This window comes from Triturus cristatus, chromosome 5_2 (genome assembly GCF_964204655.1).
Source record: "Triturus cristatus chromosome 5_2, aTriCri1.1, whole genome shotgun sequence".
In the NCBI taxonomy this organism is placed as follows: Eukaryota; Metazoa; Chordata; class Amphibia; order Caudata; family Salamandridae; genus Triturus; species Triturus cristatus.
Window position 1 is genome coordinate 1,076,585,585 of NC_140588.1, and position 13,025 is coordinate 1,076,598,609.

Below are 13,025 nucleotides of genomic sequence, written 5' to 3' on the forward strand. Positions count from 1 at the left end.
ATTTGTAAGATGTAGCGCTGGATGAAACTGAGAGAACCTAAACAAGCATCTGGATGAGTATGATCGTATTTCTTTTTCTTTAAGTAAATGGATTCGACTGTCAACTTATATATGATAGTTCAAAATGAAATGTCTGAACTGGATTCTGCTTGAATGTTAAAAATGAAGAAAAAAGTTTTTTAAAAAAAAGGTAATGCGTTATGATGGGAAAATGTTATAAATTGTCCTTTTGGTTTTATGGACAATTGTGTTAATAAACTTTTACTAAGCAAATAGCATCCCATTTTTTTAAATTCAGGTTGCAATGAAAAAACAAATGCTCTCTGCTGCTGTACACACTCAAGCTCCCAAAAGCGGGGGAGAAGATTGATCCACGCTTGCAAGTGGGTAAAGGGACTCAAGAGTAACAGCTAAGCAGGACTTAAGACGGGGCTTGGGGTGCACAGTCAGTCCCTCTAGCTTCCAGGCACTAAAACCCTCCACACAAAGATTAGGTCACCAAAGAGACTTTCTAGGTGTTTCACTAGAGAAGAAAGTCTAAGGGCAACACCATGCCCAATGACTGGCAAATAACCCTTCTGCTTTCTGCAAAAATTGGTAAAGCAAATTAAATCCACCTTCTGACCACCAAATGAATGGGTGGCTTATGGCAGGCAAATCCAAGGTGCAAACATGGCTCAGCGAGGGAGGGGAGGGTGGGTGTGTGTGCGCGTTGGGGGGCATAAGGGGAGGAGGCTGAGGGAGTTTCTACAGCATACAATTGAAAGAGGTCAACCAGGACTACCATAAGGGGAAGACGTGAATGAGCAGCACAGGGCGCATGCAGATCGAGTCCGTCAGATTGTCAAGTAAAAATAAAAAAATCCCAACCATGCAAACAAGACTCCAGAAGTCCGTATATTGGTCTGAAAGAGTCTAAAGCTTCTCTGGCTGCTGAATACAACTTATAGCAGAAACAATGGACAGATTATACTGCTCTTACCTTCTGGCTGCAATCTCTTCAGGTCACCTGGAGCTAAAGTCTCCCCTTTGCAATGAGTTGTTGGTGATGTCTCCATATCCTTGCTAGGGGTCTTCTGGGAACAGTCGTCCACCTTGCTTAAGCATGCCCCAGGCAGTTCCGCCTCCTGGAAACAGGGCCCCGGCGACTTCTCCATTTCCTTTTTGAGGATCAGGGGAGAACGTTCCACTACCTTCATCATGCTCTCCAGCGGCTGTTCAACCTGCCGGCTTGTGGTCCTTGGCGACTTTTTCACGTCCTCTCCAGGAGCATGAAGCGAACATTCCGCCCCGGTGAACGAGTTTCCCGATGGCCGCTTACCTCCCAGACATGGCGATGGTAAACTGAGCTCCAGATCCTGGCACTCACAGCGAGTCACCAGAAGATGCAGCTTCCGCTTGTACTTCTCACACTGAGCTTCCAGCGTCTTCACTTTCACGACATATTGCTCGCACTGGATGTCTCGTTCAGCTGCAGAACAGGAAAAAGACAGCATAAGACATCTTGCTACTGAGGTGACTGACCAGCAACTACTAGGTACCTTTCTCTTAGGCAAGGACCTCAAAACCATTACCAGCCCTGTGGCTGAACGCTTGAACTAGCAACAACTGCCTTTGGAGCACCTGGGTAAACACACGGTCTCTCAAGAGTCACTTTTGTCTTTACATCTCTAGAAAACTGCTAACAAATTCATAAACGTTCATGAAAGGAAGATTAAAAAAAGACTCTGTTTACAGAGTATTATTTGTAGACATAAGTAGGCTAAGTTTAAGGCCATAGATTACAAAATAACATTCACAGCATGGCAACAAAAATGCACTTGTGTACACCAGAGACTAAGGTAGTATGTACACGCTGGGGCAAAGACTTGCAACTATATTGGGAGTGAACTGTAGAACCAGTTTTACGACTTCACTGTCTGATGTTTTTACCAGATCATGGGTGGTGTGGACCAGTTGTGATGCAGTGGGAGGCCTCCATTAGGGCGGCTAAATCAACCCAACCATACACTACCCTGCAGCCTCCCTTGCATCCATCTCTGGACATTGTATGGTTTGTGTATATAACCCCTTACCAACCCTTTATCTGGTGCAGTGAAAGCAACAGAAGGGCATCAAAGTAGCAAACACGCACTTTTGGCACACTGTGCATGGCACTCCCAAAAGTGTAGAGGCCATCATGACACAGGGCCGGAAAGCCTTAACACATACTGACCACAGAGCAGGTAAGCACCAAGAGTTTCCCCACTCACTCGCAGCTTCAAAAACGCGTGCTTCAGCAAACACCACATCAGAGTCCACCAGCTAGCAAAGTTGGTACTGGCATCACCGGAGTAGCAGAGTGAATGCAGGCTTGGATTTAGACTAGTTAGACTGAGCTGTGGATATGACCTGGGGAATGTGATCCCACAGGGAGGTCTAAGACACAAAAGATAAGACTGCTGTCTGGAACTGACAAATTATCAAATCTGAGTCACTAATATTCCAAATGAAAATCCATTCAGAGGCCTGCCAAGGCAGCCAATGAAATGCCATTCTGAATACCACAATGTTTTGGAGCACAGTTCTTGGGCACATTATAGGTTTCCACTGACAACTCGAGAGCAAGAGTCCTGAATGGTGCGGCAAATACATATGGTTTCACATGTTTATGGCCAACAGGGATATTTAGCCCATCATTTTCTATTAGATAGGTTCAGGAACCAACAATGTCGCATTCTGTAAAAAAATAAGATTGCACGTGCACATGCTTCGCAATAAAAGTCGCATCTCTTAATCTGAGTATTTGCTGGGTTTCCTATTCTGCCTTCACAAAGGTTTACCCCCCCCCCCTGTTGACACTAACATCAGTGGAAGCCCCCCTTTGCATTAAACCGCCCTTCAGAACTGTACAACAATAAATATTTGTTAGGCAAGTTTTCCACTGAAAAACAAGATTTAAGCAGAAGGCCCTAGAAAGAGATGAAGGATGTTCTGGATTCTTCTGAAGCTCGAGGGCCATCTTGAAATAACTGAGGCTTTAAAGTATGTTGAGAACCAACCTGTTTTAATAGGTCATTTAAAAAACAAAAAAAATACAGAATGGCACAGGGGAACAGTGGGGCGCAGACTGCCCCCCTGATGGAATAGATCCAGCGAAGGCTGAAGACACTACAACAGACATTGGAAACTCCTGGCACCCCCCAATCAGGGCCACTGAGCAACAATAAAACCATAGTATCCAAGGGGGGCAGCACTCCCAGTGGTTATTAACTGGGGTGGTGTCAGGGAGTGGTGTCAGGGGCACCCATGGGGAAGCAGAGGGCCCAACTCCACCCTAGTCAACAGAGGTCCATGGAGCAGGCTGATGTAAATAAGCATTGAGGTGGTAATGCCAGCATGAAGCCAGCTGGTTAAAAACATTTGAAAGGATTTAAAGGTTTTAGTCACGTGAGGCATAATGTACTTTAATGAGGGTAAGAACAGTTAAGAAGACCCCCACCGACGTCCAGCCTGCCCATTTTACATCTGCTGACTAAGGATATCCATCTTCTGTTGCCTAATACCCACCTAATTTCAAAACGGTTACATTTTGGTAGACAATGTTTTTTAATCTTCCATTGAAATGTATGGGAGTATTTCTAAGAGGTGTGGAAACCCAACAGATTGAATACTTTTCCTTACTTCCTCTTGTCAGTAACTGCATCTCCCAGCAGGAAAGTGCACCAGCGTCAAAATAATTTGAGAGTTAAACCTAAGGGAATGCTGAATATATTAAATATTTATATTGCCTATAAAAAAAATGACCATGAATATAGCAATTTCTAAGGAATACAGGCAATTAGAACACTTTAAAGTAATTAGCATTGTAAATCAGACAAAGCAATGAAGAAGCTATTTTAAAACAGTGAAAACTATCAGACTACAAAATGTTCACAGACCAGAAACACTTTAAATATAGAACAGCAACACTTGGAAATGAATGTTTTCAGGGACTCTTCTCAGAAACTTGTAGCACCAACAGGGAAGAACCATCGTTATGTGCATGGTCACCCTTCTGCACAACAATGGGAATGATTCTAAAGCAGCAGCTCTTCCAGTGAAGGTATCTGAACGAGGTGAACTCTCGTTCTTGATTAGAACTATGATCTTTACACACAGCGTTTACGGGGAGAAACGATATATGGGTTGATAATGAAACAAGGCTGGTCACATGCATAGCTATGAACCACCAGGGTAGACATCGACTGATTAGGAGCAAATCACAATGCAGTATTTTTTGTAGTGCACAGCAGTCTAATTTACACTTGTTTGTAAGAACCAGAGAACCTTCAAGTCAGCCCTCAAACAGTACCCCCGGCTCCTAAAAGAAACAAACACCACCTTTGCATAACGCATTAAAGCCAGGTACAACTGCAGTAAGGAACTCTGCCATTGTGGAGGAATTCTCCAACCCCACTGCCACCAAAAATTACATCACACCTTCACAGTAACTGTGCGACAAGCTGGCAGACTTCTTCCACCAAAAAATCTCAACCAACCCACACCCAAGAACACAAACCTGGAACACCTCTGCATCCAATGGGACCTTCTCTCTATGCAAGACACCATCTCCATCATGAACTTCGTACACTCCAGGGCACCAACAGATCCCTGCCCCACCACGTCTTCAACCTTGGAAGCAAGACAATTGGAGACAAACTCAAAGGTCCTGAACACCTACAACACCGGCCTCCTTCCCCGAGAGCTGGAAACTCACAGAAGTCAGGCTCCTTCTGAGGAAATCCTCCACCGATCTCCAGCCTAAGAACTATGGACCCATCTCTCTGCTCACATTTCCAGCAAAGATCCTCAAAAAAGTGAACAAGCAACTCACCCACATCCTGGAGCACCTCAACCTCCTGGAGCCCTCCCAATCCAGATTTCAAGCCAACCACAGCACAGAGACGGCCCGATAGCAGCCACTGACTACATCAGAGCCCTCCTGGACTGCGGCAAAATGGCAGCCCTCATCCTCCTGGACCTATCAGTCGCATTAGACGCTGTCTCCCACCACACACTGATCCACAGACTCCACCACACTGGGATCAAGGGAATCACCCTCAAATGGATTGCCCCAGTTCTCTCTGGAGGGACCCAGAGGATCTGTCTCACACCATTTACGTCACAACCTAAGAAGATCTGTAGAGTTCCCCAAGGGTCATCACTAAGCCCTACCCTCTTCAACACCTATATGACTCCGCTGGCTTAGTCGGATCACACAGACTCTGCATCATCTCATACGCGGACGACACTCGCTGACTAAAGACACTTCTACCGCCAGAGCCAACTTCCACTCATGCATGATGGACATCACAAAATGGATGAGAGCCAAATGTCTGCAACTCAACCCTGACAAAACAGAAGTCAACATCTTTGAGAAGAACACATTGATCTGGAATTACTCAATCGTGGCCAGTCAGTCTCTGCCCACTACCGGCCCCCCACAGACTATGCCTGCAACCTCGGCATCATTCTGGACAGCAAGCGCTTGATGGAAAAACAAGTAAAAGCAGTCTCAGCATGTTTTCACATCTTCTGCATGCGTCGTAAGATATTCAGGTATCTCCCAGTCAACAGCAGACAGAACGTCAGACAGTCCCTCATCACCCGCAGTCTGGACTACGTAAACACTTGACGTGGGAATCACAGCCGCCTTCTTAAGAGAACACAGACAATACAGAACGCAGCAGCAGGACTCATTCTCAACCTAAATAGAAGGACCCACATCACACCCAACCTCTAGAAACTACACTCTCTCCCGATACAGAAGAGATGCCAGTTCAAGATGCTGACCCACACTTACAAAGCCCTACACCACAAAGGACCAGCATACCTCAAACTACTGACCTGCCACCAACCAACCAGACACTTACAGACCGCCTCCAATCCCTTGCAGACACCCACCACATCCACTGAACCTACAGTGGAGGACAATCCTTCACTCATCCAGCAGCCAAGACATGGAACTCTTCCCTTACATCTAAAGACCTCCCCATCACTCCTGCAATTTAGAAGAGACCTCAAAACCTGGTTATTTGAATGAGATACGAACAGCAGCCACTACAAGCTCCCAGACCCTAATGGGCGAGGTGCCGTGCTATATAACAAAAATGAATGATTGATCTAGTCACATTACAGAGATGGAATGGGAAGAAAAAAAATACATGATTATACAGAATTCCAAGAAAGCTTTAGTGGAAAAAAGAGATGACTTAGCCAAGTTATATACAAGATTGATCAGCCAATAGCTCACTAACCCTGCAGGCTGGAATCACTACAAAAGTGAAAGGTGCTGTAGTGGCCACTAGTTTAAACTCATCGGAAGCAAAGACCTCATAAGGTTTGAGTTGCAGTGCAGTTATCCATTCAAAGCTCAAATCAGGCTGTACTTGAAAACCTTCATTACACTGGACAACGGTCTGGCTGAACTCCTCTGGGTGATGAATAGACCGCACATCCAAGTTTCATGCCCACCATGAAGATCAGCTAATTTAATCAGTTCCTGTGCAGTATATCAATATAAGCAGTGGACTGGTCCTTATGCAGAGCCCATCTGTCTGGACCAGTTGGTAGACCTGGAACCCCTCCCCCCTCGCTCCATCCCACGCATGACACATGTAGGCATCCCTGCCTAATTTAATGAATGGCTCTTTTGTCCACCAGCTATAAGCATTTATGTACCAAATTTTAAAAATTCAGAAAATGTTTATGACGGAGGTCTAACTTCTTTATCATCAGAAACGACCCCTTAGGGTTGTACGTTGGCTAAACTCAGGGAGCAACCACCACCAAGGTGTAAATGTTGTCCCACGTTGGAACTGCTAGAAGCTGTACAGGGCATGGAGACATACTGCTGGGGCACAGTGCGTGTTCACACTTGCATAGGTTTACTTCCGATGGACCAAACCACAATAAGGAGCTGAAGGGGCAGAGAACAGGTCATCCCCCACTCAGAAATCTGTATACAATAAAGGACCTGTTCACATAGTGAGCTTGTGATTCATACATCCATTGCAGTTGTCATCTATTTTAGACAGACTGTAGAGCAAGTGATTATATCATCTATGCTACTTGTAGGTAAGACTCACCAATCAAGGGAAAGACAAGAGTATTTCAAACGAGGTAGAAGAGAACGCTATCCTGTGTCCAACAATTTATATCTACTAACACCCAAATGTGGTGAAAAAGTGTAGGAAAGGAGTGATGGTGCCTCACGGTAGCAACACCAGGGAGGATAAAGCAGGAAGGTACTCGCCTGCTACCTCAAGATCTCATCATCAGCTACCAACACTCCTCAGAAAAGAATGTGTATGGAAAAAGTATATAGCAAAAGAATGGGTAATGACCCAAAGGGCTAGGGTGTATAGTAAAGGGAAACTGTGCAGTGATCCGTGCACCACGATAAACCCCACATGTATATACACAAAATTGAGCTAGTTCACACTGGCTTGCACTATTTATTCTCTGCTGTGTGACTTCTCATAGTTAAAAAAATGCCGACATGTTTCATTGCCTTTTGGAAAAACTCACGGCAACTTCTTCAGGGCTTGGGGTATCGTCATCCCACCCTGCAACCTTGCTTAGTCTATTAAAAAAATCTGTTAAGGACAAAAGACAGACAAACAACACATAGCAAAATTAGTTGGCGTCCGGTTCAAAAGGACCTAGTGCTGTATCTACTGCGTTCCAAACTGTATGTCCACCATAGTATTTACCGGGATATTGCCCACCATGAGCATACCTTAACCCTCGAGCACTTGTGTGTGTGGCAGCGATCACTCATTCAAGGCTCATCCACTCGACTCCTATTGTGAGTCTGTAATACACAATAAAAGTTACGAATTATGAGATTTTAGGGAATACAGATAACGGGTTCCTGCTACTCCCCGTAACATGGAATGCTATCCCTCTAATGTCAAAATCCTACTACATATCTGCCTACTTACTTCCGATGGAGACAGGTGGTTGTAGAGTCTGAAGATTAACATCCGAAGAATATCAAAATAATAAATGGAGCCTAAGGTCTGGTGGGGTCCAAGGGCGGGTGAGGCCAGTTGAACAGGTACGCAGTGGACTCTGGTGCAGTAAGAAAATGAAAAGCCTGTCTCATGGAGCAGAAGAGCTCTTTAAAGAGTATTTTTACCACAGAAGGAGCATCTCAAACACGACATTTCATACAGAACACAGAATATTTGCTCTGTTCCCTTTCGGATTAGAAACTAGAAGGCAAACTGCAGCTGGAATGTAAATTACAAATATAGTATTTCAGGTGTGGGGAGATCTCAATCCTTAATCAACCAAAGACTGGAGTACAATATAGGTTTTGGGTTCCAAAAATCAGCAACTGTACAACAATGTCACCACAGCTTTGAAGTGAAGTCCAAACAACCATTCCATAAAGCTCCAATGATTGTATGATGGAACAACCACCACTGAAACTACAGTCTATTTTATTTGTAAAGTTTTATAAAGCGCGAACAAGACCCAGACGGGTATCTGAGCACTGTACAAAGAGAAAAATTAACATTGACATGAAGATACAACAATAGGTCTCGCCTTTGGGACCTTATAAATATTTAGATATGTAGCACAATATCCTTGGTGCAACAACCTCAACTGTTGAATGGCTAAACACTTATAAGCTCCCAAAGGAGAGACCTATTGGCTATTTATAGTGTGTTGGGGTGCGCTATTCCAGTGTGTGGCCTGTGCCTGACTGCACTAAGAGCACCCAATGAATAATGCTTTGTTTACAGCTGTGTCTGGATGCACCGAGCTCAAGATACACTATTTACAGCGTGTGTTTTGTGTATGGGGTGAGCACATGATACCAGTTGTGCAGGAGAAATTATTTCTGCGGCTACGTCGAGCCGGACAATGCATATTATCATTTTGAAAACATATCTACTGGCTTTGCCGGTGCCCAGTCTCAGTGGAAACTTAAAGTGAAATATGCAGGCTGTAATGTGGTGAAATGTTTAGTCACATATTTAGGAGGGGGGCATGTCTTGCTAAAGTCACACGTGGAAATAGTGAGTTGTCTGTGAGCAAAGATAGGGCGAGTCAGAAGGAGCATTTCCTGTTTGTGTGCTTTGAAATGGGTGTCCGTGTATAACCGTGAGAGCCAAATCTGTCTTTAGTGTCTGCATCCAGTGCCATAAAATGCCCGAGACAGATGAACAGGGCAGCATTGTCAGCTTTGTTGTCGTAGTCACAACACCCTGTGTTATTAGCGTTGCACAGAATAAGGAGCCTGATGTTGGTAGCATGGAATCCGCAGGGTACCATGGCCACTCAATGGTTCTTGGTGCAACAAAATGCATTTAGAACAAGCATGGTTTTAGGGAAAGATAGTTTGCTGGGTCAATGCTTCTGCTGCAGAGATAAATGTATAGTGCCATAGTTCTTTTGTGTTATGCATTGCACAATATGAGTGGTGAGAGTGGTGGAGAAACACATTTCTAACTTGTACTTTAGCTGGGGTGTCAAATGATTTTTAAAATAGAGCTGCGCACCCAGTTTCAGAATGAGTTTGGTTAAGTAATCAAACTCCTGCAACAGGTTTATGTGATATTTTCAAATAGACCTGGCTTTTTAGCCAAAAGACCATTTTGATTTTGGGACTTGTAGTTTTGGTTTGTCTTGGGTATGCCCCGCCCCCCTTCAATCGCAGCATGCTGAGTGTTATCTAAAAATACTGACTGGGTTGGCCCATGTTCCAGCTTGGAAACTATGTTGCCTTGGTGGGTTTCCGTGTGAGCAGCCCTGGATTCCTCAAGCCTGTTAAGCCACTGATCTGTGGCAGTAAGCGCTATGAATAACAAATGGGAGCAAGAGGTTTTTAAAGCTTGTACCTGCACAACGCTAGGCCATTGCCAGAAAAGTAAATCGAGCCACTCTCTAGTGAGGTCACTATAAGCTTTATTCAGGGATCTTTTCTAGTTCTGTAGTTTCCATCTGTGTTATTGTAATGGCCTTAGGTACAGTCTCCTCCTGCTGCTTACTAGTCAAAGAGTGATGCGATTGTTTGGGAGGAGGAGCTGCAGGGTGGGAAAGGGTTGAGGCGATGGTGGCAAGCACATGGGGAGAGTAGAAACAACAAGAAGCATTCTGCAATGCCAGGAGGCAGGCAGCTCAGAAGGCAGGACGGGCAGAAGGTTGAGGTCAGACCGCATTTCTCTGGGATGCGCCTGTGATTAAATGTAAATTGAACCCTGCCTACGAGGGAGCTGCCGTTGGGGGAAGGGAAGAAAGCTAGCCCTGGCCATGAAATGTGCCATTTGCCAGATAGTTGGGCATATGCTTGGTGCAAGAAAAGGGCACATGTAGATGGGAGGGAGAAAAAACATACACGATGCGGGTGGAACAGGCACAGGGTGGGAGATATGGGGATTGGAGAGGGACGGAAGGGGGAGTGAAGGCAGCTTCACAAAGATGGTGATCGATGGGAAACAAAGCTTTTTAAAAACACGTTACAAACAACCCTCACATTACAACGTAACAATAAAGCAAGCAAGCCTTACAAAACAATGTTAATTTTTTTACAAAATGCTTTTGAAAGTATCACCGACAACACAAACGCATTAAAAACTATGACCAACAACACATAAGACAACAGAACATGCCGGGTCAGAATAAATCACACGTAATGGATGCATCGCTTCACGAGGGCCAGTAAAGCTGTGCAAACACAGAGACAAAGAGCAGGAAACAGAATGAGAAGAAGTAAAAACTAAAGCGCGGCGCCTTGTGTGGGCCTGCGCGCCGCTGTTTTTTTTTTTTTATGAGCCAGGACGAGGGAGGACGACGAGGGAGTAAAGCCCATCTGTTCTTACAATTAACACAAATGCGCGCAGCTGTTTTAAAGCACATTCGTGCTTGTGCTGGCCTCCGCCTTGCGGGAGCGAGCAGCCGTGGCGGGAGAGCAATAGGTTTCCAATTAGCATGCGCACCTCTGCTCGCTCCCGCAAGGTGGATGCCAGCACTTGCACAAGTGCTTGAAAAGGAGCAGACGGATGGCTAAAGGCCCTCCTAGAGCTGCGCATGCGCACTGCCTAGGTGATACCTAAAAAGTACAATACAAAAGGCAGCATAAGAGTAACCAGAGTCATAAAGCAACGTGTGGGTGCTCGGGGAAGACTAGGTAGCAGGTGGTCAAATAGGAAAGCCCTACTAGACGAGGCCAAGCAGTTTTAGCAGCGCACTACATCCAATGAATGGGAAAATACATTTCAAATCCAACGTAAAAAAAGAAAATGATTGTCCAGTACATATTTCAAAACAAAGATTGTCAAGCATATACATTTCAATACACAAAGTAAAAGTGATGGTCCAGCATTAGGGGGAAGTGACAGTCCAAAGACATAGAAGCTATTGCAGCTGAAGTTCTTCCAAAAGTAGCCATTTAATCTGTTTCTTGAATGAAGCAGTTGAGGGGTTGGCTCGGATCTCCTTCAGTAGGGCATTCCAGATTCTTGGGGCCAGCCCTGAGAAGGTACAATTGTAGGTTTTTTGTTGTTGAATTTAGGTGGTTTCAGGAGTAAGGTATTTTTTGAGTTACTTAAGTTTCGACTGGAACCAGAGAGCTCAAGTTTTTGCCAGGTAAGCGGGGCTATTGCGGTGTATAGCTTTGTGCGTCAGACAGGCTATCTTGAAGCGGATCCTTGCTTCAATAGGAAAACAGTTAAGTTAAATTAAGTCAGGCGTAATATGATCATGCTTTCTGGAGCCTGTGATTAGTCTGGCACAGGCGTTCAGAGTAGCTCTTAGCGGAGCTAACCTAGATTTAGGAAGCCCAGCTAGGGTCACCAAGCCATATTCCACTCGCGAGATAACAAGGGATTGGACTGCTGACTGGATGTCCTCGGGCGGTAAGAAAGGTTTGATTTTCTTAAGAGTGTTGAGCTGATGATTGGCACTCTTAATGGTGGCACTGATGTGAACTTGCATGTCTAGAAATGTGTCTAGAGCGACACCTAGAGTCCACCACATGCAGGCTGCAGTTGAGTGCAGAGATTTTTGATCCAGTTTTGCGTTGGGGACTCTTGGTTGCAGGGGGTAATCAGGAGAAATTCTATTTTGAGGGAATTTAGTAACAGGTGGTTATGAGTTAGCCATTGTTGAGTTTTGTGGAGTGTTCCATTAATAGTTTTAATATCATTTCAAAACTTTATTCGATTGTTTAAAAACAGTCATAAAAGCACATAGCATCAGTAATACAATACAATACATAAAATGATAAAATAACAATACATTCGGTTAACGATAAAAAAAATGGGGCAGGAAGGGGGGGTGAGCCAGATGGACAACATCTACGGGTATCATTTCACATGTAAATTCAGTCGATCATACTTTTCCTGACGGACACAGATTGCAAAATGATGGTCGCTGTAAAAAAGCATACATCCGGTTCGTCAAGTGCAAAAAGAAGGCTCATCGCAGATCTGACATTAGACACTGAATATTTTTTTTAAAGTGGTTTGAGGTAGGCAATTCGGAGATATAAATACAGAGGGCAAAGAAGCAAAAAGTGCTCGGTACTCTGCTTTGAAGTCCCATCACAGGGACAGGGCATTGCCGTGTAATTATTAATCAACGGAAAGGCCACTAAAATGTGGGCAATACCTAGACGTAGTCTGGTGAGGACAAACTGATGAGATTGTTTGGTGACCACTTTTAGGTACTTGGCGAAACCTAAACTTGCCTGGTTAAGGGAGTAGTGAAATTGGTGAGTAGCCATCGGGCGGGTTATGTCTCTACGCACTTTGGATTTAATCCCCAAGTAAATAAGTTTTAACTCCTTTTTTGAGGAATCTACAGCCCTGGCAGGGTCCACCAAAACATTCATATCGAATATCTCTCTATAGGATAAGATCACGTAACTAAGCCATGGGATCTGGTTAGGTTTATCCAAACGGAGGCAGTCTTGGATAATTTTCCTAGTGAAGCCAGTTTCCTCCTTTGCCCAAATCGATCTCCAGGTCATTAGTGGGCCTAGCCCCGTA

General features: G+C 44.6%; 1 protein-coding gene across 7 annotated transcripts in view; it reads right to left on the bottom strand.

The window, feature by feature from the left end:
- LOC146829696 (uncharacterized) overlaps window positions 1-13,025 on the bottom strand; it is a 462,485-nt gene that overhangs the window by 38,846 nt on the left and 410,614 nt on the right. For all 7 annotated transcript variants that reach the window (XM_085608408.1, XM_085608401.1, XM_085608407.1 and 4 more), the window contains one exon: window positions 983-1,471. In XM_085608408.1, coding sequence (XP_085464534.1) covers window positions 983-1,471 — 489 coding nt within the window. The remainder of the gene's footprint in view (window positions 1-982; window positions 1,472-13,025) is intronic.